The sequence below is a fragment of the Chrysoperla carnea genome, chromosome 5 (genome assembly GCF_905475395.1).
Source record: "Chrysoperla carnea chromosome 5, inChrCarn1.1, whole genome shotgun sequence".
NCBI lineage: Eukaryota > Metazoa > Arthropoda > Insecta > Neuroptera > Chrysopidae > Chrysoperla > Chrysoperla carnea.
Window position 1 is genome coordinate 17,628,799 of NC_058341.1, and position 23,842 is coordinate 17,652,640.

The 23,842-nt window shown below is 29.8% G+C and overlaps 7 protein-coding genes across 10 annotated transcripts; 4 read left to right on the top strand and 3 right to left on the bottom strand.

Moving 5' to 3' along the window:
* Nucleotides 1-1,042: 1,042 nt before the first annotated feature.
* On the bottom strand, nucleotides 1,043-5,841 carry LOC123299974 (protein ERGIC-53). 2 transcript variants are annotated; one of them, XM_044882415.1, is made up of 8 exons: nucleotides 5,613-5,841; nucleotides 5,153-5,307; nucleotides 4,924-5,096; nucleotides 3,413-3,711; nucleotides 3,226-3,317; nucleotides 2,359-2,681; nucleotides 1,398-1,694; nucleotides 1,043-1,216 (listed from the first exon to the last, which is right to left on the bottom strand). In XM_044882415.1, the coding sequence occupies exons 1-8, from the start codon at nucleotides 5,791-5,793 to the stop codon at nucleotides 1,180-1,182; spliced, it is 1,557 nt and encodes a 518-aa protein (XP_044738350.1). In that variant the 5' UTR covers nucleotides 5,794-5,841; the 3' UTR covers nucleotides 1,043-1,179. The 2 variants fall into 2 exon arrangements, with proteins under 2 accessions (XP_044738350.1, XP_044738349.1); XM_044882414.1 differs by having other exon boundaries at nucleotides 3,226-3,338; nucleotides 5,613-5,839.
* Nucleotides 5,842-7,652: 1,811 nt separating this feature from the next.
* LOC123300005 (deoxyuridine 5'-triphosphate nucleotidohydrolase, mitochondrial) lies at nucleotides 7,653-8,822 on the top strand. Its single transcript, XM_044882458.1, has 4 exons — nucleotides 7,653-7,784; nucleotides 7,968-8,198; nucleotides 8,480-8,625; nucleotides 8,689-8,822. Exons 1-4 carry the CDS (start codon nucleotides 7,763-7,765, stop codon nucleotides 8,743-8,745), a joined length of 456 nt encoding a protein of 151 aa, XP_044738393.1. The 5' UTR covers nucleotides 7,653-7,762; the 3' UTR covers nucleotides 8,746-8,822.
* A 553-nt stretch (nucleotides 8,823-9,375) lies between these two features.
* On the top strand, nucleotides 9,376-10,008 carry LOC123300009 (histidine triad nucleotide-binding protein 1-like). The gene is made up of 2 exons (XM_044882461.1): nucleotides 9,376-9,640; nucleotides 9,703-10,008. The coding sequence occupies exons 1-2, from the start codon at nucleotides 9,542-9,544 to the stop codon at nucleotides 9,973-9,975; spliced, it is 372 nt and encodes a 123-aa protein (XP_044738396.1). The 5' UTR covers nucleotides 9,376-9,541; the 3' UTR covers nucleotides 9,976-10,008.
* A 494-nt stretch (nucleotides 10,009-10,502) lies between these two features.
* LOC123300008 (histidine triad nucleotide-binding protein 1-like) lies at nucleotides 10,503-11,075 on the top strand. The gene is made up of 2 exons (XM_044882460.1): nucleotides 10,503-10,657; nucleotides 10,715-11,075. Exons 1-2 carry the CDS (start codon nucleotides 10,547-10,549, stop codon nucleotides 10,985-10,987), a joined length of 384 nt encoding a protein of 127 aa, XP_044738395.1. The 5' UTR covers nucleotides 10,503-10,546; the 3' UTR covers nucleotides 10,988-11,075.
* A 1,248-nt stretch (nucleotides 11,076-12,323) lies between these two features.
* Nucleotides 12,324-15,109, top strand: LOC123299994 (protein CDV3 homolog). Of its 2 annotated transcripts, none has more exons than XM_044882443.1 (4): nucleotides 12,324-12,512; nucleotides 12,608-12,841; nucleotides 13,961-14,199; nucleotides 14,880-15,109. In XM_044882443.1, the coding sequence occupies exons 1-4, from the start codon at nucleotides 12,333-12,335 to the stop codon at nucleotides 15,034-15,036; spliced, it is 810 nt and encodes a 269-aa protein (XP_044738378.1). In that variant the 5' UTR covers nucleotides 12,324-12,332; the 3' UTR covers nucleotides 15,037-15,109. The 2 variants fall into 2 exon arrangements, with proteins under 2 accessions (XP_044738378.1, XP_044738380.1); XM_044882445.1 differs by having other exon boundaries at nucleotides 13,961-14,203; nucleotides 14,880-14,989.
* Nucleotides 15,110-15,776: 667 nt separating this feature from the next.
* Nucleotides 15,777-18,803, bottom strand: LOC123300003 (putative gamma-glutamylcyclotransferase CG2811). Of its 2 annotated transcripts, XM_044882456.1 has the most exons (3): nucleotides 18,527-18,803; nucleotides 17,338-17,584; nucleotides 15,777-16,073 (listed from the first exon to the last, which is right to left on the bottom strand). In XM_044882456.1, exons 1-3 carry the CDS (start codon nucleotides 18,696-18,698, stop codon nucleotides 16,043-16,045), a joined length of 450 nt encoding a protein of 149 aa, XP_044738391.1. In that variant the 5' UTR covers nucleotides 18,699-18,803; the 3' UTR covers nucleotides 15,777-16,042. The 2 variants fall into 2 exon arrangements, with proteins under 2 accessions (XP_044738391.1, XP_044738390.1); XM_044882455.1 differs by lacking the exon at nucleotides 15,777-16,073 and having other exon boundaries at nucleotides 17,261-17,584.
* Nucleotides 18,804-19,661: 858 nt separating this feature from the next.
* LOC123300584 lies at nucleotides 19,662-23,785 on the bottom strand. Its single transcript, XM_044883176.1, has 7 exons — nucleotides 23,570-23,785; nucleotides 23,407-23,502; nucleotides 22,605-22,855; nucleotides 21,278-21,743; nucleotides 20,853-20,949; nucleotides 20,628-20,777; nucleotides 19,662-19,861 (listed from the first exon to the last, which is right to left on the bottom strand). Exons 1-7 carry the CDS (start codon nucleotides 23,783-23,785, stop codon nucleotides 19,662-19,664), a joined length of 1,476 nt encoding a protein of 491 aa, XP_044739111.1.
* Between the last annotated feature and the right edge of the window lie 57 nt (nucleotides 23,786-23,842).

Below are 23,842 nucleotides of genomic sequence, written 5' to 3' on the forward strand. Positions count from 1 at the left end.
TTAATTAACCCCCCACAAAAAAAGAAGGTTTTTAAATTTACAGTCGAACCTGGATTAGCTAGAATAGGGCTGCCAAATTCTATAATTGGATATAAAATCAGAATAATTTAGTTATCTTCTGTATCCAGCTCGTACTCATGATTGAAAAATTCGAATTTTAAGTAAACTATATTTCATCTCAACCGCTCCTTTCACCTGAGCCTGCCATTCCCATAGCAAGATGCTCCGTTATTTATCGAATCAAAGAATGGCTACGATAAGCCTATCTTGATTACTGGCACTTTACGCAGGGCATATCACAGGCCAAACTGTGTATAACCAAAGCTAAGTCATTCGACTATGCTCGTCTGAAACCTACTAGAGCACAGTTGAGAAGGATAGTGGGGCTCTCAATAGGACACTGTCGATTAAACTCACCTTCATAACATGGGGATATCTAATGATCCCACTTGTAGAGCCTATATGGAGGACGACGAAACCTCCATACATGTTATTTGCACCTGCAGGAATTTGCAGGGCGTCAGATTTAGAATGTTCGGGTCCAAAACTTTAGATCCATTAATCCTGGGAGTAATCTATAATTTCTAATTTCAGTGATCGAATGGAATAAAAAAGGTTGGCAATACGGGCAGCCCTGAGCGAGAACTGGATAAACAAGAACCTCCTATCAATGAAAATAATTATTAGATTGGATTTTTAAACTTAAAAATTTCAAAAATTCCAACCTGGCGATTAAAACAAAAACTCATATTTTACTTACTTTTGCTAAAGTAATTCGACTTAGAAAAATGTTTTTCTTTTTTTAATCATAAATATTGAATTTCATTAATAATTCCCTGATTAATGATTCTCAAATTTCGACTCAATTTGAAGATAATTTTTCTCAGCTTTTTGTAACAATGTTTAACATGATTTGATTATATATTCCGTTTGAAATTCGTTTAAAAAAAAAAATAAATAAATTGAATATTTTAAATATTCAATTATTTTTTTCTAATGATTAAGTAGTTTTATTTTTCTTTAAATACTTATAGACTATAAAAAAAATTTCTACTTAATATATTTGTAGGAAGGAAGAACTTAAATGGTACAAAGTAGGATGAGTTTTTGCTTCATATAAAAAAATTTCAAACAATATTTTTTTTTTTAATTTTCAACAATTAACTAGTCTTTTTCCATTCAATAGAATTTCTTTGATTGTGTATTTTTGCTGTCCCTGAAAATTAAAAAAAAAACAAGTGAAAACAAACAACTGACTGAGTTAATTGTTAAAATAAAATAAATAAACAATGAATTAAAAATATAAAAAAAATAAATGAATATTCTCTAATGTCAGTATTTCATTTTTCTTGGTACAAGTTTACTAAATAGAAACCTCATAAAAAAAAATTACTTACTTGTAAATTTGATATCCCAGTGTAACAACCAATTGAACAACTGCAATGACTAAGAATGTTGTAACAGACACACACGATTGTGTGGGACATGGAGCAACTTGTGCTTGTGCACCACCAGGTCTATTTAATACTTGTGCCACGGAATTTATACTCTGTTTAACATGATTCAATCCATCACGCATTTCATTTACAACTGATTGCATATCATAGCCAACTGATTGAACTTGAGCTGTTGGTTGACGCGCTTGCGTATTTATAATTTGATCGGATCGTGCTTTAATATCAGTCACAAAATTCCTGTAAAAAAATCAAACATTATTACACAGATAAAACGCAAAAAAAATTTATACCGAAGATAACTAGCGCAGAAACGGCATTTTAAAAATACGAGAAAAATGGAGCAGGATTATTATTCCATGTTTATCTCCTCCGTGAAACGATACTGAACATTTATTTCTTTCTTAAAAGTTTTTGGTTTATTCTTGAAACACCTTAATAATCGATAATAATAATACATCAAAGGGTACCGCACCACCTAGACCAAAGGGTTCTCTGTGCTCTCTTTGAGAACAACCTGTCACCCGAAGGCGAGACGTCTCCGGAAAAACGATACTATTTTAAGCAGATAAAGCTATAGAATCTGTCGAAGCCAGACGCCACGAAAAAAGTCTAGGATTGATGGATTCAAGGTTTCGGACCCAAACATTCTAAACCTGACGCCCTGTAGATTTCACAGATGCAAATAACATGTATGGAGACTTCATCGCCTCCATACAGGCCCTACAATTGGGGTCAACAAAGATGCCTCTGTTATGAAGGTACTAATTCAATTGACAGTGTTCTGTCAAGAATATCGCCACTATTTTCAATTGTGCTCTAGTGAGTTTCAGGCGTGCACAGTTGAATAGCCAAGATGTGGTTACACACAATATGGCCTGTCAAATAATCTATTAATACTTACTTAATTTCTCGAGCTGTCTGAACAATTGTATTTTGATTGGTCAAGATAGCATCTACTTCATGTCTACGTATTGTATCAACATAACCCGCGCCACCTGCCGGTGGAGGTGGAACACCGCCTCCCACTGGAACTTGAACACTACCCGCTGTTGCTGATAATAAACTTAGTGTACGCTCTTGTCGTCCAACAACTTCATCTAGTTTACGATTTAATTCACGTATCGATTCAAATATCGAAGATTGACCTTGGAATATTTGCCTTAATTCACGTTGATTATCTGTTTCATACCATTCATCTAATTCTTCTTGTTTATGTTTTGGTACCTTCAAAGAAAATTAAACTGTTATTCTTAAAAATTATATTTTAAACAAGACTTAAGGTAAATTTGTAAAAATTAAACAAAATTTAATTTGAAGTCTATTAGACCTTCAGATAACGAATCTCGAAATTAAACTTTGCTTTAAATCGGACTTGGCTCCGCGTCACAGGAAATAATATGAATTATAAGAAAATTGCAGAACTGAAAAACGTAATTTTTAGAGTTTTTTCCGATTTTTCCCGTTTCAAGCCATTCCACGTCAAATGCAAAAAACTAAATCTTTCTAGCATGTATAAAACCGAAAAACGTAGTTTTGGGGGATTTTCCAGGGAATTATGATATGAGTAATGAAAGTTTTCGAAGTATTCTATTAATTTGATTTTATTTCGTGTCGTTTGGTGAAAATTCCATCTTTCTAGCATGTTTACAACAGAAAAACGTAATTTTAGGGTGTGTTTTGCCAATTTTCCAGACTGTTGCAAAGAAAAAGTAGCATTTTTTACATATTATACCTTCTCGTGTTAAAATTTTGAAGAATTGAAGTTTACCTGATCAGGATGTTCCTTTCGATAGTCATCTTGCTGTTGTTCTAATTTTTTCTGGTAATCCTGATATTCCTGATTTAATTTCAATTGCTCTTCTTCGTTAACAGGCGTTCCAGCTAAAAATACAGATGATTCATATTGAATTCTATAAGTTATAAAAAAATAATAATAATAAAAGTCAAAAAAATACCTCCAGCTGTATGATCTGGAAATTGGCCAGGTGGATACAAGCTAGTTGTTAAGAAATGGAATACATCATGATCATCCGCTAAACCACCTGTAGCAGCTGACAAACCAAAGTAACCATTCTTTGGTAAGTAAACATTTTCGGCACGTAAACACATTTCAAAATCTTGTTCGTTATTTGTCATTCCATTATGGAATGAAACGGTTAAAGTATTTTGATAGTATTCAATTCTTGCTTTCGTTGGGAATGGTTTGTTACGGAAATCACGTAAACAGCCTGCGATTGCTTGTGTCATTCCGTCACTAGAAATTATTAAAATGTTATTTTTATTTTTATAAAATTTGATACATCTTTTTAAATTTGTATCAACCCTTGAACCAAAAAGACGGGTGTTGCTTGTCTGTGGCACTGTTGCTCCTAAATGGATGAACCGATTTTGTTTTTTATTATTTAAAAGTTTATGTTTCAGTTGCGAGTTCAGGGTTCCCTACACGAAACAACTAAAATAGAAGCGACGATCCTCAAAATCAGTTCATTTTGAAGAGAGCTGCAAGGAAAAACTTCATTTGTCGGGGGTTTTTGAATTTAATAAATTTTACTTCTGGAATCAAGTCGTTCTTCGTTTTTAAAAGTTGACAAAATGTTACTAAAACAAGTTACTCGAAATTAACAATTATGACTATACAAAATATCAAGAAGATCTTTCCAACTTTGACAATTCCATTCTTAGTGAATGTTTATCCGAGAAAATAAATTTTCTTTTTAATTTTCTAAACTAGTTCACAAAAAATTAGACTCTCGAATAGTACATGTTAATTGGTTTATTAATATTTTCTTTGACACGTTTTTTTATAATTACAGCTTTTGTTCAAATAAAAATTGATGCTATAATTAAAGTACACGGATCTTCTTGATATTTTGTATAGAGTCATAATTGTTAATTGCGAGTAACTTTTCTTAGTAACATTTCGCCAACTTATAAAAAAGAAGGGTAGTTTACCAAAAATAAAAATAGTGATTCCAAATTTTTGGCTACCCTATACATTATTTAGAAGTTTTAAATATTCCTACATACTTTTCATAATAAGCAAAACATCTTATAAAGAATAACTTTTTTTTTCTTAAAATGCAAAATAAGGAAATTTACAAGTATAGTTACCTCTATCCGGGGACACACTATATATTTTAAAACTGAATATTATTTTTAATAGCTAAATAATATTCGTACACGAACAGGTTTCCATCGTGAGTCGTCTTTACATTAAAAAAAATCCGCAAGGCCAAATTACTTCGACAACTTCGATTAGATTCGAAGCTGGACACACGCTTGTTTACGATTATCCTTATCATTATTTTTAAAATATGTGTATCTACTGATAATTCATGATTAAATATTGACAAGAGAAAATATGGCGACTATTTTCTGGATTATTATTAGAATTTTAATAGAATTTAAACAGAGAATTAGACGTAAGGAAAAATAAAATTATTAACTTTTATCAAAAGGTTCTTACTTTTGATGATCGAAAGCTTTCGTTCCATCATTTACAATTGCGTAAATATATGGATTATTATGCTTATTATCATTATCAAATGAATCGAAGAATATTCCTAAACCATTCCATTTATCAGACGATCCAAAAACATCTCCACCATAAGCACCTTTATTTGACGTATACCAAAAAGCCTATAAATTAAAAAAAATTAAATTTCAAGCAAAAAAAAAACATTTTTAATATTTACCAATCCATCGGCTCCAATTCGACCACGTCCCGTAATTCGGAAAACAATTTCGACTTCCCACCAATCGAAATTTGTTGGTTGTACAGTCCATATTGCACCTTTTTGACTTTTTAACGATGGTACAATTCGAACATTTTCCGCACTAGCGATTGTATCTAAAATTTAATTCCCCGAACGTATTAAAAAACATATCTATTTGTTATCGAAATTTCTACATATGGTCCCCCGGCAAATATATTTTTATAAAATAAGTATGGGCAAAATCATAAAAATTATTTAATAATTCATAAATTTATTAAATTGTATCAAATAATATTTGAAAATCCTAGACATTTTCTTTTAGAAATTAAACATAAAAAATTGTAAAATATATGGTTCAAAATAAATAACCACGTATATGTTTATTAAACCTCCTACGTGTCTAATTTATTAAAGCTGTGATTTTTTTTTTAATACTTACATCCACCGTATTCCCAAAATGGTACAGTACCATCTTTTTGCGCTAGATATGGGGGTTTAAACGAATATTTATATTCAAATTTACGATGTGGAATATTTGCACTACATAATAAAAAATTTGTTAATATATAAAAAATCACTAATAAACTTGAGCAGTTGAAAAATCGCACATCCACAGCCATGATGTGTTCGCACACCCTGCTGTCATCTAATGAAGAATCCTCTAACCATACTTGTTTTTTATTCAATCATTTTTATATAATAATAATAATAATTAATATATGCATTCAAAATACCAATAGATAGGTAATAACATTAAACTTTTTATTAAATTCGAACGTCTGATAACAATAAATTGCATGAATAAGCAGTAAAAATTTTGCAACTTACCTGTTTTTTCTTCAATAAAATTTATAAACATACATTTCGATATTTAAACTTTTCACAAGCAAGGAAAATAAATTACCAAAAAAATTTTGTATACTGATAAAAGCAAAAAATTTTTTGTTAAATAACTTTTCGTTATAAAATTTTTCAAGGCAAAAAATTACCAACAAATTTTATAAACTGATAAGAGCAAAAAATTTATTGTTTACATTCTTTTTTATATTTGTAATTGACATTCTTTTAAGGCAGTGAAAAAATTATAGTCCATAAAATCTATATGTGGAAAAGTAAAAATTCGAAAGATAAGGGCAATTTAAACTTCTATTCGAAAAATTGAACTTTGAGTTTTATTTGATATTTCAAATTCATACATTCTCTTTTAGAATTTAGGAGTTAAAAAAAACACGAAATCGAAAACACACATGATATTTTTTCAAAAATTTGTTGGTTTCATAAAAAAAACAGTTAAAGATTTGTGTAGGTATTCAAACTCAAGCTGCAAAATGAAAACAAACAATTGACTGAGTTTATTGTTGAAATACCATTTATAGACAGTGTTGATGACGCAATCGTCTGTTTTTTGACGTCACGTAAATAACAGAAGATATCCACTTTTAAATAGCCACACACATAACTGATATTTCTATATTAATACATACTATAAAATTTGCACCTAATTAACGCCCTCGTGGGTAAACAGTGATGTTTACAAAAAAATGTTTTCAACAAAAGTTCTTTATTTTTTTATAAGGAACATTTTTTACATTTAAACTTTTGTTCTATCTCTAACGGTTTACAAGATGGTCCTACGGACCCATAGGTCAAGACCTGATTGACCTATGTTGCTCATTTACGAACTCGACCTCACTTTTTACCCCCTGAGTACGCTTTAAAAATTTCAGCTTGATATCTCTTTTCGTTTTTAAGTTATCGTGTTGACAGACAGACGGGCAGACAACCGGAAATGGACTAATTAGGTGATTCTATGAACATCTATACCAAAATTTTGTTCGTAGCATCAATACTTTTAAGCATTACAAACTTGGGACTAAACTTAATATACTATGTATATTTCATATATACATGGTATAAAAATATAACCGGTCGAATGCGAATCTAACTTGCACCTGAAGGGTTCCGTTCCTTCGTACAAAAGATTACAATATAAAACTGAACAGCTAACGTAATTTGGGCCACACACAAAATTTGAGCAAAATTTTTTCAGCCCTGCCTCTCCTCCCTGAGTGAGATTCACCCCACTCGATTATACTCCATCCCTTTTAAAATATTCCTATATCCATGAGTACACACTGTGTCGAAATTTCATAAAACCTTTCTTCGGTTCTTCCTAGTTTTCCTATCTAGCTGCATATTTTGAAAACTTTTGGTATTGGTCTATAACAACTTTCCTAATTATACAAATTAATTTAACAAATATTAATGGAAAAGTTCATGAAATTGAAATAATAATTAACAGTGATATCTTTAAGGATGCTCAGATATTCACTGCTATTTTGAGCACTGTTTATTCCTATTTCCTAGTCAGTCGGATCAGACAGTTAATATAGGTCTGTGATTACTTTGATTTATGAATAGCCATCTAGTTTAAAAATTTAACACTAAGTCATAGCGGCATTTATAAACAAATGTCAAAATTATCAATTCCATCATCATTCAATGACGCGAATGTTTCATTTTCAGCAATTTTAACGATCTAATTCTGGGATATTAAATTTTTCTAATGGAAAGTGAAATAAGAATAATATGTGGAGAAATCGTTTTATCGGTGAGCTATTTTTCGTTTATTAAATCATGTTTTACGCGCCCAAAATTAACCGCCAAATCAATAAATTAGCCGCCTAAATGATATATCTTCAAAGATTGAAACTCATTCTTTAGTTAACGGCCATCGAGTTCACTTGTTAGTAGTTCCTGTCTAATTCATAAATTTTATATTTCAATATGCCAGTTCAACAAGTAAAACTTCGTTTTGCAAAATTATCTGAAAATGCTAGTGCACCAACCAAAGGATCTGCAACAGCTGCTGGTTACGATTTAAGAGCTGCTTATGATGGTTTAGTTCCTGCACGTGGAAAAGAAATAATTGCAACTGATATTCAAATTGAGCTTCCTCGAGGATGCTATGGACGTATTGCACCACGTTCAGGATTAGCAGCTAAAAATGGAATTGACGTTGGAGGTAAGAATTTTATTTGTTAACTTAAAAAGCTAGAGTATTCTGTTGCTTGTTTATGGCGCCAAAAAATGATAATTTGGAAACTTGAGCCTTTTGTCCAGGTTACCTCAGAACTGAATAAACAACGAAGAGCATGATTACAAATAAGTTCAAAACCAAAATAACTTTTTTTAAATATTATTTACATTAATGTCCTAAAATTCTTTTTTTTTTTTTGGCGCCCTGGAAGCAATCACTAGATGTGTCATGGTTAATGAATTAATTTTTTGTTTTATTTATTATAGCTGGAGTTGTAGATGAAGATTATCGTGGAAATTTGAAAGTAGTTTTATTCAATCACTCGGATGTACCTTTTGTTGTTAAGAAAGGTGACCGTATTGCACAATTAATTTGTGAACAAATTTACTACCCTGAACTTGAAGAAGTTGAGGTATTATAATTTTTCTCATAACTTGATAAATTCTTTACTTATTTGAACTATTTTTTTTTGCAGTCTTTATCTGAAACCGAACGAGGCGAGGGAGGTTTTGGATCCACTGGTACCAAATAATTGTTTTCATGTGTGAATGCTTTTTCGAATTTATTTTTAAGATTTTTTGTACCTAATTTTGCGATATTAATTTTTAATAAAATATGTTTTGATTTTTTAAATTTTTATTTATTAAAATTTGATATTTGTTAAGACGAATTCTTGAAGAACTGTAAATTTTCAACCGACTTCAAAAGAAAAACTTTTCCAAAACAAATAAATATGCACTAAAAAGTAAAAAAATAACGATAATATAATGTAATTAAAATTATTGTTATTTTTGGAGTCGGTTTCAGCCAAGCTAATGTAGCAAACTGTTCTATCAGAATTGTTTCCTTGGCTGACACCGACTCCAAAATTAACAATAATTTTAACTACATTATATTATCGTTATTTTTTTACTTTTTAGTGCATATTAATTTGTTTTGAAAAAGTTTTTCTTATGAAGTCGGTTTTCTTTTTGTTTTAAAAGTTTTTTTTATATTTCCTACACTTTGCTAAAAAAGGTTTACTTGCTAATATACTCATGAAAATTTGTCTATTGTCCGCGTTTTTTACAAAAAAAAAAAAAAACCGTCTCCTATCCTATAATATATACAATCATCTTCCTCTTCATCATTGTGCAGGAAAGAGTGGGAGAAAAAAAGTAAAATTTACGTAAAAGAATTGATTTAAAAACTTTTGTTTTCCTTAATAAAAGAAGAACATGCAATAATTCTTCTTAAATATAAGAATCAAGTGCATCGATAGTCCTGCCCAGTCAATATTAAATATAATTTAGTAGTTAGTACCAAATTGATTCACTATAATCTATAAAATGGCTTCACCAAATGAACAATGTACAATAAATAATACAATTTTTGGAAAAATATTACGAAAAGAGGCTCCAGCTCGAATCATATATGAAGACGATCAAGTAATAAAAATAATCAATTCTGCCGATTTTAATATTTTAATAGTTTTTTTTTTAATTTTTAGTGTATAGCTTTTCACGATATCAACCCACAAGCACCTGTACATTTTCTAGTAGTTCCACGAAAATATATACCACAATTATCCAAAGCCAAGGATGAAGATGAATTATTATTAGGACATTTATTAATTGTGGCACGAAAATTAGCAAAGGAACAAGGCCTTAAAGACGGTTTCCGTATTGTAATTAATGACGGATTTAATGGATATCAAACCATATTTCATTTACATGTACATGTGTTAGGTGGATGCAGGGGTGTCTCGACATTTTTTTGTTAATTTTAAAAATTAATTTTTTAATAAAAAAGTATCTAATTACGAATAAATTTATTTCATTATATTTATCTTTATACCCATAATCCTCCCCCATAATTAAAAATTAAAATCAATATTCTCCAATTATTTTTAAGTAAAAGCTGCCCAGAATCTACTAAGTTTACTTGAATATGAAAAAAATAAACCAAAAATATCTTCATTACTGAACTCTAGGGGATTTATATCGGGAATCCCCACAGTTTTACTTTCTTGGCGAGTAGAATTTTTAATGAATAATGTGCTAAAATTTAAAAATTTTGTCTTTTGTCCTCTTAGAAACTCTATCGGCTGGCATACTATATTATACCTTTAAAAAAAGTAATTCATGAATTTTTTTTAATCAGTAATTTTAGTTTGTCAATATTATTTCTAAAGTTGCGAAAGCCTAGGCTATTATAAAATCACTCATGATTTATGGTCATTATTGTACACCCCTTACGAAATGAACTTGACGCCGGTAATCTGTACTTTTATCACGTTTTTAGCACTATATTTTATCTATGGTTTTTAGTCGAAAAATTATTTTTATTCAGATATGTCAGATGAAGTAGCTTTAGCTCAAACTGCCAAGGCAGGCGGAGATACAATTTTTGGGAAAATTTTACGTAAAGAAATTCCATGTGAATTTCTATACGAAGATGAACAAGTAAGAATTTTTTTAAATGGATAAATTCAAAATATTGATAAAATTTTGTTTTTGCAGTGTGTAGCTTTCAAAGATGTTAATCCACAAGCACCGGTTCATATTCTAGTGATACCTCGCAAACCAATTAGCCAGTTATCAAAATCAACCGATGAGGATGAAGCTGTTTTAGGACATTTGTTAGTTGCTGCTCGCAAAGTTGCTAAACAAGTTGGAATTGACGAAACTGGATATAGACTTGTAATCAATGATGGTAAAAATGGAGCTCAATCTGTTTTTCATTTGCATATTCATATCTTAGGTGGTAGACAAATGCAATGGCCACCAGGATAATTTTCATTTATACTATTTTTCTTTGTAATTAGCACACTATTTAATTTGTGCTTTAATAGTTCTAAATAAAAATTTTGTGGATAATAAATATTTTTTGTTATTTTAATAAATGGAATCACGAGAGCAGATTTTTCTTGCATTTTGCATTTCTGTTTGATGTTCATAACTAGAACATCGACTACCAAAAGCATTTTCTTATCAGGGGCTAACTAGAAAGTTTTAAGAATGGTGTTATATGGATGATATGTTTCTAAGTATAAAATGACATATTTATGCGTAATTTAGGTCATTAGCGTGTTTGTATCCAGAATTTAGATTGATCGGGCTATCGAACCAGCCAAAACAACCAAAACACTTGAAAATATATACATAGAATGTAAAAATCGGAAAATTCGTTGCGTTTTCAAAGCCTTTTTAATACTGCCACTTCCTGGGATATTCGAGATAAATATTGATTATGATATGCATGTGATGAATATTTACGCTTTTTCAAAAATTGATTTTCTTTCGAATTATACTATCAAGAATGTATTTATTTGAGTGAAAAGTACATAAAAACGCTTTTATTAAAGATTATGCATTGTGGTTTCTATCCGCACATTATAATGATTTTTTATTTAAAAAAATATCTTTTTGGTTTTGCTGTAGACCAAATTTACTAACGATATTATATGATCATGTTGCAAATATTCAAAATGTAATAAATTTTAGACCTTTTTCTAGATTTTACTAAGATGAGCAAATGTAAAAATAAGTTGTAAGGTACCTGTATAATTGAAATTTATTCTTTAGACAAATTCCATCAATTAGGGTAGAGAATTTGGACGTAATTTTAGGAGTCAAGAACCTGCACTAATTGGGTGAACACTGTTAACAGCTCATTTCGTAGAAAAAAGGTGAATTTATGGGATTTAATTTTATCCATTCTTTTTTTAACAACACATGCATACATTGTACAGAACGCTATAAAATGAATACATAAAAGAACATGTCATGGACGGGAAGAAAAATAGAAGATTTTCTTAATCCTATTTTAATATTTTGGCGAAATGCAAAATGGCAATCACAATAAAAGCAAAACGTTCGTTTGTTTATTTTAAAAAATATCGATGTAATTCTTAAAAAACATATAGAAGGTTGTTAAATTCGATGTAATTCCTAGCAGTGAAATGTGTTAAAATAGTGGTGGTAACATCAAAAAATGAAATGTCACTTAGGTGAAAGAATCTTTTTAATCTGCCACTCGTCATAGAACACATGTAATGCATTATTTTATTAAAAAGTATAAATTTTGTTTATAATATTTATTTATAAAAAATTACTTGAAATATTTTAGTCCCCAGCCATGGCAGATTTAGATGATTTTTTCGCCAAGAAAGATCGGAAAAAAGCTAAAAATATAAAAAAATTTTCAACAGCTGATGAAATTGCTAAGAAGTTAGAGGATACGGGTAAAAAAGTAGAAAAACCGATAAAAAAGGATCGTTCAAATCAAGAAACGGATGAATCAAGATTAGATAGTCATGTATGTATATTTTTGTGTTTTGCTAAAATCGTTTGTATACACTCTATACTTGTTACATTTAATTGGCCTGATTATTGATGCATCACATTATTTAGGAACAAGATGAGTGGAAAGATTTCGAAGAAGAGAAAAAAGATTATAGTGGTTTGAAAATTGGTCATTTGAGTATAAATGCTGACGGTAATTCGGGTAATTCAGGTTCTGATAACCAAGGCGGTGATAACAGTGGGTTGGGGGATGGTGGAAGTGATAGTGGTTCAACTTCAGGAGATGTAAATAATTCTCAAAATGATGGTAATCAAACAAAAGGGCCTTGGAAACGTGTTCAGGTAAATAATATTTTCGTTTTTAAATTTTTCAAAACGTCATATTAACATAAGGGGTATTTACTGTATGGGATTTAAAAAAAAACATCTTGCAGGCAATATCCACCTTTTTTGAAAGTCATTTGAATTGATTTATGCACGTTGTACATAAAATCTTTTATTTAACTTTAATGCCAGTTTAGATAAAATTAGTATAATTTCGTGGCCTTGATCATATTCATTTAAATATTTGCATAATAGCCCGAATGCCAATAGATGTTTCTATACCCGATTAACTTCTGTAGCTTAATCAAAGTTTGGTCATTTATTTTTATATTCTAACTTCAAGGTAGGGACAAAATATTTCAAAACAATAAATAGAACTGAGTAAAAATCGACTGGACAAATACAAACAAACGAAATTTTTTAACTTTTTTTCCCGCAATAACTATGTTTTAATAAAAACTTTTTAGTAAATAGGCTGGTATTCCTATTTGAAAAAAAAATGTGATTAGGTTTTTTACGTCCACTCTTATTTATTTAAATATTTATGTCCCATGATCCCGAGGGGGACGTAGAGCCTCTAAGGTTTCAGTAATGGTTGGGAATTTAAGGTAGGGCGAGCTATTAACTCACCGCTACCCGATCTTGCTGGTGGGGCTGCCACCTTAAGGCCTGCAAGCTTGAATGTGTGTGTGTGCAATACCTCGCCTGACTGGGGGTGTGGCTGCTAGCAAGAAAGTCTTGTTACCAAACCTAGATCAGCAACTCGCACCGAGTACCAACCAAGCTGAGAGGCCAGGATCCGGTTTGCCCAGACTGCCCCTCCTAGCCCCCTCAAAAGTTAAACGAATCATCAAATTACTTGATAATTCAGATCTTGCGCAGCATGGACCTTACTGAAAAATTCAAAATATTTATTAGAATTTGTAATATTACAAATATTGCAAAGCCCAGTACCCCCAATCACATTTTATCAAAAATCTCAGAAGACTCCACTTATGTGCGTTACTCAAATTATGGATGACCCCAGAGAGGTGTTATGTGAGAATAAAACTGATAATATACCTACTCATGGTACATAGTTAGAAAATCAAGACTTTAAGGTCGAAGATAATTAATTTTTTTTAACATTGTTAATAGCAACATCAAGAGCCAGCTCCAGTTGAAGTTGCACCAGCAACAGTTGCGCAAACGTCTTCCACAGACACAAAAGGAGGATACGTTGCACCTCACCTTCGAGGAAATCGGAATGCACTTAATTTAACACAAAGTGGAGGACGAACACGTAACAAAGCTGCACCTGATATTCATAATCAAGAATATTTCCCAACATTAGGTAGTGCTTCTAAACCAGAAACTACAAATGTGTGGGGCAAAAAGTAAGTATAACAAATGCATTTTTTACTTAAGGTTATATTCCGTTCGAGTGCTTGTATTACAACCTTTGCTTCACTTTTAACGTCAAATATCCCAAAAATTGTTCGTTTAACAACTTTGTGTCTATTTATTATTCATGTTTGTATACTAAACTCTTGTATACAAACAGGGGCTGATTTAGCTGCCTATAGGGGCCCATAGGCAGGTATCAAAGTGCCGCTTTTTTTATAAACAAAAATCTTGTTGACCAATTTCCAAAGTTGACCAAAACAAGACGGAAGGTTAGGTTCTAATATTTCTGAGAAACGTTCTAAAATTTCCAGGATAGTGACATTCGCGAACATAATGACTAGGTATAGTTTAAGTGAAGTGGCGACTTTTTCAAATGATTGTTTCACGCAAAATTGACTAAAATTTAAAAAAATTCACATTTTTATTAAACAAAAAAAATTTTAATAATTGAAACGAATTTTTTGCCGCCGTAGGCACAGGCCTACTTTGCCTACGCGTAAATCCGCCCCTGTGTAGAAATAAATAAATAACTTAATGTTGACTAGTAAACAAAAATAAAAATTTGATGATCCTTCTGTTGATTTTACGACAACCGCACTGCTCTCACCATTGTTAATACAATCGCAAATCATTTTAATTTTGAAATTGATTGAACTTTTTTTTTGAATAGATCCAGTAGAAACGAAGGTACATTTGAAGAGGTTCGTCATAATAAGGCAAGCTTTGGTCGTCAAGCCGCTGAACAACGAGCAAGTCAGGGTAACTCACAAGGTGTGAAACTGAATCTTGGAAATCGTTATAATACTTTAAGCACAAATGATAGCTAGTAAAAGCTTTTAGAATCAACAATTTAAATCAACAACCAACAACAACAAAAAAAAAAAAATATAAACAAATTTACATCAAAGATGAATATTTATCGAGTTTTATCATAATCTCATTGAGAGAGGGATCATCATCTCAAAAGACAACAATCATTTTTTTTTTTGGATTATGATAAAATGCTCATTAAATATCATAATTAATTATCCACTCACAATGAGATCAATTTACTCGTAAACAACGGTGAACATTTAATTATGTGAGCGCAACAATACTTGTGTTATATTCAAGATGTGTTTTATTAATTATTATTATTATTTTTTTTTGTATATTTAGAGAAATTTTTTTGGGATATCCGCCATTCGTATAATTAAAATTATAGATAAATTATTTTAATTTTTTATTATTACTATTAAATATTTGTATACTTTTCGTATAACATTTTCGAAACTTCGATCTTGAAGTTTGGTGGATTTTGGTATCATCAATTTTTGTAAAAAGATATCACTAGTTACCCCCAAGAATGAGATTTTTCGAAAAGATTTTTTAAATAATGCTTCCGTATATATAAAATCGTCAGTATAGGATTCAGTTTTCCAATTTTTATTCATAAAAAAAATTGTAATATTAAAAAAAAAAAACAGCAAGCTACTGGAATTTTAATAAAAGAAACGGACTTAAATGATATCTTCAGAGAATTATGTGATTAAAATATTTATCTTGAGTATAACACAAATTTAAAAAAAAAAATTTATATATAAAAAAGAAAACATTTAAAAAAAGGAAAATACACTTTAATGAAAATATAATTTATTATGTTTCAATGTGTCTGAATCTTAACTGACAATTCCGTTAAAAAAACTAATTTTTTTTAAATCCAATATTCAATAATTAATTTGTTAAAAAGATGTCTTCAATATTATATTAAAAAAAAAAAAAAAAAAAATGAAATCTGTTATAAAAATAGTTGTCGCCAATAAAAAAATATCTTGCTGTATTTTCGTCTTAATTTTATAAGTCATCCAATGTTGATTCATTGTTACTAAAAAAAATTAAAAAGTATTTTCATCGATTCTAAAAATTCTAGTACCTAAAACATACATTTTTTGGAATTATATGTAACAAGAAAAAATTTATGTAGACGTATGAAATGGCAGAAGCTTATTCTTTGATAGTCGGATCAGTTAAGCTAGGTAAAGTACCTTGGAACTCTCAATTGTCAAATAATATGAAAAAGGCACAAAGAGGATACGAAAGAGAAAGCTCATAGCAGATGAATCTTCCGAAGGTGTTACTTCTACATTGCCTGGTTGGGAAACATTTCATCTGGTAATTATAAAAGACTAGTGGTTCAACTTCAAAAATACGTGAAGCGTACAGAAATTTTCGTGTCTAAAGAAAAGGGTGTTATAAGTTTCATCGCTATGCGTGTGTGTCTATCTGTGGCATAGTATTTTTTATTTCTTTTGAAAAGTAATTTAACGAGTGGTCTTAGCTATGTTTCAAGTGCTAGTTTAGAGTTCCGTATCCGAAAAAAATAAAAAATTAGCTATTATCTTCATAATCGGTTCAGTTTGAAAAAGGTAATTAAATGGAGGGTGTTCTTATATATGTTTCAAGTGCGAGTTTAGTACCCGAAAAATTTGTCGGGGGTTTTTAAAATTTTGTAAATTTCACTTGTTAAACAATTTAATCAATTTGTGAACACTGAAGAAGCTCTAAATAGAGCAAGTATGTTAGTAACGATGTATTCTGTGGATTTAAAAAATTGATTTTTTGATTATTTAAAAATGATAGCTCAAGTCGGAAAACTGCCACGTCAATATAGGTTAATAAATCTATTAACCAATCGAAACCGGTAGCAGAAGAAAGATAATTTAATTACGACAATAATGGTACAGAAATAGGCATGAACTCAATTCAATGGACAAGTTATCATAAGCGTGTTTATCAATCTATAAAATTTCATAAAAAATATGTCTCATCTGGTTATCAGGTAAGTGAAGGTCGAAGAAGGTGAAGATCTTATACCATCTCTTGGACTAATACGTTTTTTAATTTTTGTAAATGAGTTGGACATAATAATTTTTGCATACATAACTCGGTCTTGACTCGATAGTTTGGAATGCCTTGAAAATAAAAAATCAACTATGTAAAACTAGAAATTTTTCCGAAATTTGAAAATCACATTATTAACAAATAATAAGACATTTTATAAGATTTGCGAAGTTAAAATAAGATATTTGCGTTTTATTTATTTTTGATAAACATAATCTTTTGCTACATAATCTGGAGTACGAAGATACCTTTCACTATATTTTAAACCATGGCTACCATTGTTACTGTACGAAGTATAAAATTCTTTTTCTAACAAGTATGGTTGAAATTTTTTTAGAAAGTATACCCAACATTGATTAGTTTCATTTGTTTGTAAATTCTTCAATAAATATTGATCACGTTCATAAAAATTTGGATGATCCTCCAATATATCCAAATTTTTTAACATTTTCTCGTCAACTTCATAAATTTCACCTTTTACGTTGTTTCCAGTACCTTAAAATTTATAATTTACAATAAATTATTTCTTCACTCAAAAATACAAAAAAAACGAATCCAAGAATTTTCTAGAAACTAGATACTTTTCAGAAAGTATCTAAACTAATCTTGTTTGAGATATCGTTAAAATTTCTTTTTTATTTGAAAGAATTTGCTATTTTTATACCATGTATATGAAATATACATGGCATATTAAGTTTAGTCCCAAATTTGTAACGCTTAGAAATATTGATGCTACGAGAAAAATGTTGGTATAGGTGTTCATAAAATCACCTAATTGGTTCAATTCTGGTTGTCTGCCTGTCTGTCATCACGATTACTCAAAAATGAAAAAAGATATCATGCTGAAATTTTTATAGAATGCTGAGGACGTAAAAAGTGATGTCGAGTTCGTAAATGAGCAACATAGGTCAATTGGGTCTTGGGTCCGTTGGACTCATCTTGTAACCCGTTAGAGATAGAACAAAAAATAAATGTTCCTTATAAAAAAATAAACAACTTTTGTTTGAAACATTTTTTCGTAATCACTACTGTTTACCCGTGAGAACACAAATTAGGCGTAAATTGTATAGTATGTATGTTATGGCGATATCAGTTATATATGTGTGACATGCATGTATGTGTAATGTGACAGAGTAATCAACACTGTCTATACATGGTATTTTAACAATTAACTCAGTCAATTGTTTCTTTTCACTTGTAAGAAGTTTGTGTTTAGTACACTGATTTATTAGGTCTGTGATCTAGCGACGATCTAGCACTCATTAATACATCAATGTTTATGTAAACGTTAAGGATAACAATTTGGGTACCTACGTTTTTCTAACCTAACTGCATAAGTTTGTACAAAATAGTTAATTCTTACACTTTTTGTGATTAATTTTATTTATAAAATAGCCTTCATGTTTTTATTAATGTAATATTTTTTGAAATGCTTACCAGGTTTGTACAATAAAAATGGAATATTGTATTTAGTAGCGATTACTAAAGGGTATTTTTCTAATGTTTCACCATCTCCAATAAATTTTGAAACACCATTTTTCGTATCGGTTAGCCAATGATGATTGGGTTCACATTTTTTAAGGGTACCATAAACGAAAACTCGATGCATTTTTCACTATATTCTTTGAAAATTATTTGTAAAACTATACGACCTAACCTTGAAATACACAAGTTATAAATTAAGAAAACAATGGAAATTTTTTTATATTTATCTAAAAATTTATCTGTTTGTTAGTGGTTTTCACGTAGATTGAGAATTCTATATCTTTTGGTTTGCATAATCTACTGATTATTTTCTTAACTTATTTAGGTTTATAAAACATAAATAATTTTGTAAAAAAAGATTAATTAATAGAATAGTTTGTGTAATTAAATATTACAAACATTGCATGAAATGAAGAATTGATAAATGAATAGACCAAACTCTGGTGGAAATATTTTTCTGAAAAAGTCTATATAGGACTTTTTTTATACCATGCATATATGTAATATGCAAGGTATACTTAAGTTTAGTCCCAAGTTTGTAACGCTTAAAAATATTGATGCCATGAACAAAATTTTCACCTAAATTAGTCAATTGTTTGTTTCCAATTGTTTTATCTTATTTTTATCAGAGTTTTTCATAATAAAAAATATTTCCCATTGGTCCAACTACATAACAAACAAGCCAAGGATAAAGCTATTCACAGCTATTTACAATATTTACATATAAAGCATAAAATATACACTTATTATAATAAATCCTTAAAGGAAAAACTATGCATGCAAATATACTTTTTAATCTGTAAATAAAGAGATAATTAATATTAAAGAAAAAGAAAAGATTCTATAATCCGATCAATGAATTCAAGCAACGTTATGATTTCGGTAACGAAACAGATAGATATTCTGTTGGGCGAGGCATTCTTTTTAAAAATATAAGGTCATATTTAAGTAATTTTCAAAGAGGAATGTAATGGTAATCTTGATTGGTCGTAGTAGGATAAAAAATAAAATTTGCTGTATACGAATATGCAATTTATTAAAAATATAATAATATTTATATAAAATGTATTATAAGTATAAACCATAACTATTTTGATTTGATCCTGTTCTTCAGGGTTAGTAAATCACTGATTTCGCCAATAAGTTCGTACATCATATCGTAATTTATTTGATTGCCATCAAATATCAGGCCTACAAGACCTACAAAACCAACTTGGTTCATATTATTTACTTGATAAGATAATATATTGTGAAGAATTTTTAATCCAGAATTTGTTATTTTATTAACTAAAAAAACAATTAATTTAACAATAAATACCTGCTTATGCAAGGAAAAATCTGATGTGAAAGCTATTATGTGAATCTAAGAACACAAGGTATCTATATTTTTCTCATTTTGAGTAAATTAGAGTTAAACTTATTTTAGTTAAAAAATGTTGATTTTGCCAAGAATACAAAGATATTTGCTTCCTTTTTTTATTTTAATATCTTATTTAGATCTTTGGTATTAAAAGATCTGGTGCTTGAAGCGTAGCTTCATTAATTTTTATGAGAGTGTTGTTTGCACTTCTCCAGACCCTTTGACTGTTAAGAAGGTGCCACTTACACCTTTTGACTTAATTCAAGAAAAGACATCATTGAGAGTCTGGACTGCTTAGCAAAATAAAAAATAAGATAAAAGCAATAATTTTATGGAAAAAACTTGTTTTATTGATACAAATAATCATATGAAAATTAGCTATAGCTAATGAAACAGTAAACAGACCAAATCCTAAGATTTTTGATTACACTCGTCTGAGTTTTAATAAAAGCTGATGGAATGTGTTATTTGAGCTGTTTATAAAAATGTCCGATAATAACAGAGGTATGATCTCCCTCTTTAGGGAGACTAAATGGGGCAAATTCGATCCAAGACCTTTGTTTTGGTAGTTTTAAATAAATGAAAGTATTTGGATACACCAATTTATAATGAAGTGGAAAAAATAACTTACCTTAAATAGTAATACCCTACCTTCGCCTATTATTCTAAACAGTTTTAAAATTTTTAACTTACATGCAATATTTAGGTGAGCTAATTGAAAATTTCCATGACAAAATATTGTACCATCCTTTGTTTCTACATCAACGATAAAAGGATGTGTGAGTTTTGGCATATTTGCACTTATAAATTTTTCACGCTCCGAATCATTTGTTTTAGTACTGCCTGTTAGAATAAAGAATGAAAAGTAACATTTTCTAAGTACAAGTTAATTTTGGGTAAAGTTTGCGCACTACATACTTTTTGCACTTGCATTAGTTGGTCGACGTTTAGGAGATTTCCCCCTTTGTGATTTTATATCAAACTGATCTATTGAAATTTGAGTATATTTTTGTACCTGGAAATTGGATAGTAAAATTAGCACTTTGAAATTCTTATTTTTAAGAGATTGATAATCAATCAAGGTGTAAAATTGTTAACTTAGTTTCCAATACACGAGGCATTGGGAAATCAATGAAAATCAAATAATAATATGTACTGCAAAAACTATCTTTTTCTATTTGCACTTAGTGTAAAGTATACCATTCACTTGACGAATCACGAGCCCGATCAGTCTATTGACTTTTCAGATTTGCCCACATATTGACTGGTCGGTCTGCGAACCCATCTGATCAACTCGTCAGTCAGACTTATTGTATAAAAAAATAATAGAAGTAGGTACTTACTAATTTCCTTCGTAAAAATAATCGATTAAAATGTTCTTGGCGTTTGATTTTAATTTCATTTGGTGTAAGTTCAAATCTTGCTAAAGCTGACCGAAAATATACACAACTTTGATCAGTTAAAAAATTATTTGATAAATTTAGAACAGTCAACGAACGATTTATCCGTAATGCATTTGTTATATATTCACAACCTAAATCTGTTATATAATTCGATGATAAATTTAATATTTGTAACGTGGTTGGTACACGTTCTAATTGTTTTGCAATTCCTTTTACACAACTATCGTTTATTTGACATAATCGAAGTGTTAAAAATTTTAATGAAGATGTTTCATCTAATAAAAGACCCATATTATCAGCATTAAACGGATTTCTATCTACAAATAATTCAGTTATATTTGGATACTTTGATAACATGTTCTTCATTGAAATTATTTCTTTTGCACCTAAATTACAATTTATGAACCTATAAAAAACGAAAAGAGTTGTATATCCTTGGTAAATACCCACATTCTAATGCATAGTGACCCAAAATTTCCGCATTAAGAGAACAAAATGATAAAGAAGTCGCTCTTTTCTACTGTGGGCAAACACTTCGAGATTCTAATACCTAACTTCTGCAAAAGCAGTTCAAGATTCCGTTTAAAAAAGGTGAAGGTAGCGGGGTCGGGATTGCAAATTGGCTGTACACTGATCCGACCACAAAAGAAGGTTTGAAGTTTCATGGTCAAATAAAGGTCAATTTCATTTTTTTAAATGGTAACACATATTTTTTTAGATTTGTTTTCTTTGATAAAAAATATATGAACCTTTTTTACCTGGACTGCATTTTTTTTAAATTTATTTTTATATGCGAGTATTACATAAAACGTCCTCTAAATAAAATGTAATATCGGAAATGTATTTCCCCTCTAAATGACGAAACGAAGTATTAAAAAAATAGAGGCCTTAGAAGCTAAATACATAGCTCTATACATATAGATCTCCCAATATAAGTTTGTTAATAAATAAATATATTGTCATTTTTTTATTACAATTTATCCTGTTAGAATTTCTTTTCTAATTATCATATTTTCTTCGGTAACGTATACCTAGCGTAATCCACTTCTAATTTTCAAGGAAGCCAAGGACCACAACATTATTATGCTTCATTACACAACCGATTATTATTAACCGAAAACCGAATAACCTAATCTATAGGAACTGTTTTATGCTTGGCGATATCGTACGAGAGAGAGAGAGATTAAAGATAGGATAATATAATGTCTGTGAGTGCAAATACTGAATACGGAAGTGCATTTTACTGCTTTAAGAAAATTGAACTTACTTTAAATTTTCAAGATTTTTCTGTTTTTCCAATGACATATCTAAAGCATTTACAACAGCACTTTCAACTCCCACATCTTTGAATATAAGATTGGAAATTACGTTCCTTTTATCAATTTTCGATGTTACTACAACTACGTTCGTAGGTTTAGTAGGATCATTTTCGTTTACAGTAGTTTCTGGAGGTACTTTATCTTTCACGTCATCTTTTCTTTTTTCGATATTGCCGCTTTCCACATATTCTTCTTTACCCTGTAATCAAGTTCAACTGTACTTTTATTATTATTAAACTAAAAGAGTTTTGACAAAAACTCTGAACAGAAACGTTTCTGAAAAACACTTTCCACGGACTCGAAATGGAAATCTTGGCTATACGAAGAAGTGGTCTAAGCAAAAAAAAAAAAGTATTTTGGTACGAAGAACATGTGTTCGGAGCTACATGAATCAGAAATTTTGCACATCTTTTCGTGTTTGTTAGTATTTTGATGAGATATGTTTTTGAAATTTAAAGTATATATGTTTCTTCTTAGATTTATAGTAAAAATGCGCTTTTTAACAGACAGTTGGAGATGAAGTAAAACTCATTACAAAAATGTTTCAAATAAAAACATCAGCAACTATTTTTTGAAACCCCTTTTCGAAAACAAAAACGATTTGGTGTAAATCTAAAAAAATTTCGAGGTTTCGAGCTACGAATGAGGTCGTTTCCGAACACATGTTTAATATATCCAAATGCTTGTTTTTACATACCCTATTTTGATACGTTCGGTATATTATGTGTCATAAAACAAAAAAATTTTTACCTTCTGTGTTTGTACTTTCTGTTGTACACTTTCTTTCCTTTCTTCTTCTTTAAAACTGGGCTCGCGAATATCGCTTAGGTCAAGGACCCCTTGAGCCTAAAAAATTTAAATCCCTCTCGATTAAGACAATATTCGTTAAAATTAAAATATTTACCAATATTACCAAGTAAGTAGTACTAAATGAAACAGTTAGTATATTGAATTTAGATTTCGCTTTATTGATTACACAAATTTGTGGAAAATATTTTTGAAAGTTCTCTGGATCATCACAATCAGCTTCAGGAGTTTCAATTATTGCAGGCGATTGTTTGTTAGTCTTACGACGACTTTCAGTTCTATCTTTTAGAGTATTTGATGTTATTGATTTTACATGTTTCATTTTCACAATCGAATAAAATCGAAGCAAAAAATATTTTGATTGAATATACCACGGATA

Bases quoted from the DNA above. Each gene is read 5' to 3' on its own strand.
- LOC123300584 (XM_044883176.1), bottom strand. From the start codon at position 23,785: ATGAAACATGTAAAATCAATAACATCAAATACTCTAAAAGATAGAACT. The intron at 20,950-21,277 runs GTAAGTACCTAC...TCCAATTTCCAG, and splicing joins TATTTTTACGAAGGAAATTA to GTACAAAAATATACTCAAAT. The intron at 20,778-20,852 runs GTATGTAGTGCG...TTATTCTAACAG, and splicing joins AACTAATGCAAGTGCAAAAA to GCAGTACTAAAACAAATGAT.
- LOC123300008 (XM_044882460.1), top strand. From the start codon at position 10,547: ATGTCAGATGAAGTAGCTTTAGCTCAAACTGCCAAGGCAGGCGGAGAT. The intron at 10,658-10,714 runs GTAAGAATTTTT...TTGTTTTTGCAG, and splicing joins TTCTATACGAAGATGAACAA to TGTGTAGCTTTCAAAGATGT.
- LOC123300003 (XM_044882455.1), bottom strand. From the start codon at position 18,698: ATGCATCGAGTTTTCGTTTATGGTACCCTTAAAAAATGTGAACCCAAT. The intron at 17,585-18,526 runs GTAAGCATTTCA...ATAAATTTTAAG, and splicing joins ATTTTTATTGTACAAACCTG to GTACTGGAAACAACGTAAAA.
- LOC123299974 (XM_044882414.1), bottom strand. From the start codon at position 5,793: ATGGCTGTGGATGTGCGATTTTTCAACTGCTCAAGTTTATTAGTGATT. The intron at 3,339-3,412 runs GTATTTTTTTGA...CTGTATTTTTAG, and splicing joins TCCAGATCATACAGCTGGAG to CTGGAACGCCTGTTAACGAA. The intron at 1,217-1,397 runs GTAAGTAATTTT...TTTAATTTTCAG, and splicing joins CTGGGATATCAAATTTACAA to GGACAGCAAAAATACACAAT.
- LOC123299994 (XM_044882443.1), top strand. From the start codon at position 12,333: ATGGCAGATTTAGATGATTTTTTCGCCAAGAAAGATCGGAAAAAAGCT. The intron at 12,513-12,607 runs GTATGTATATTT...CACATTATTTAG, and splicing joins AATCAAGATTAGATAGTCAT to GAACAAGATGAGTGGAAAGA. The intron at 12,842-13,960 runs GTAAATAATATT...CATTGTTAATAG, and splicing joins GGCCTTGGAAACGTGTTCAG to CAACATCAAGAGCCAGCTCC.
- LOC123300005 (XM_044882458.1), top strand. From the start codon at position 7,763: ATGTGGAGAAATCGTTTTATCG. The intron at 7,785-7,967 runs GTGAGCTATTTT...TCAATATGCCAG, and splicing joins GTGGAGAAATCGTTTTATCG to TTCAACAAGTAAAACTTCGT. The intron at 8,199-8,479 runs GTAAGAATTTTA...TATTTATTATAG, and splicing joins AAATGGAATTGACGTTGGAG to CTGGAGTTGTAGATGAAGAT.
- LOC123300009 (XM_044882461.1), top strand. From the start codon at position 9,542: ATGGCTTCACCAAATGAACAATGTACAATAAATAATACAATTTTTGGA. The intron at 9,641-9,702 runs GTAATAAAAATA...TTTAATTTTTAG, and splicing joins TCATATATGAAGACGATCAA to TGTATAGCTTTTCACGATAT.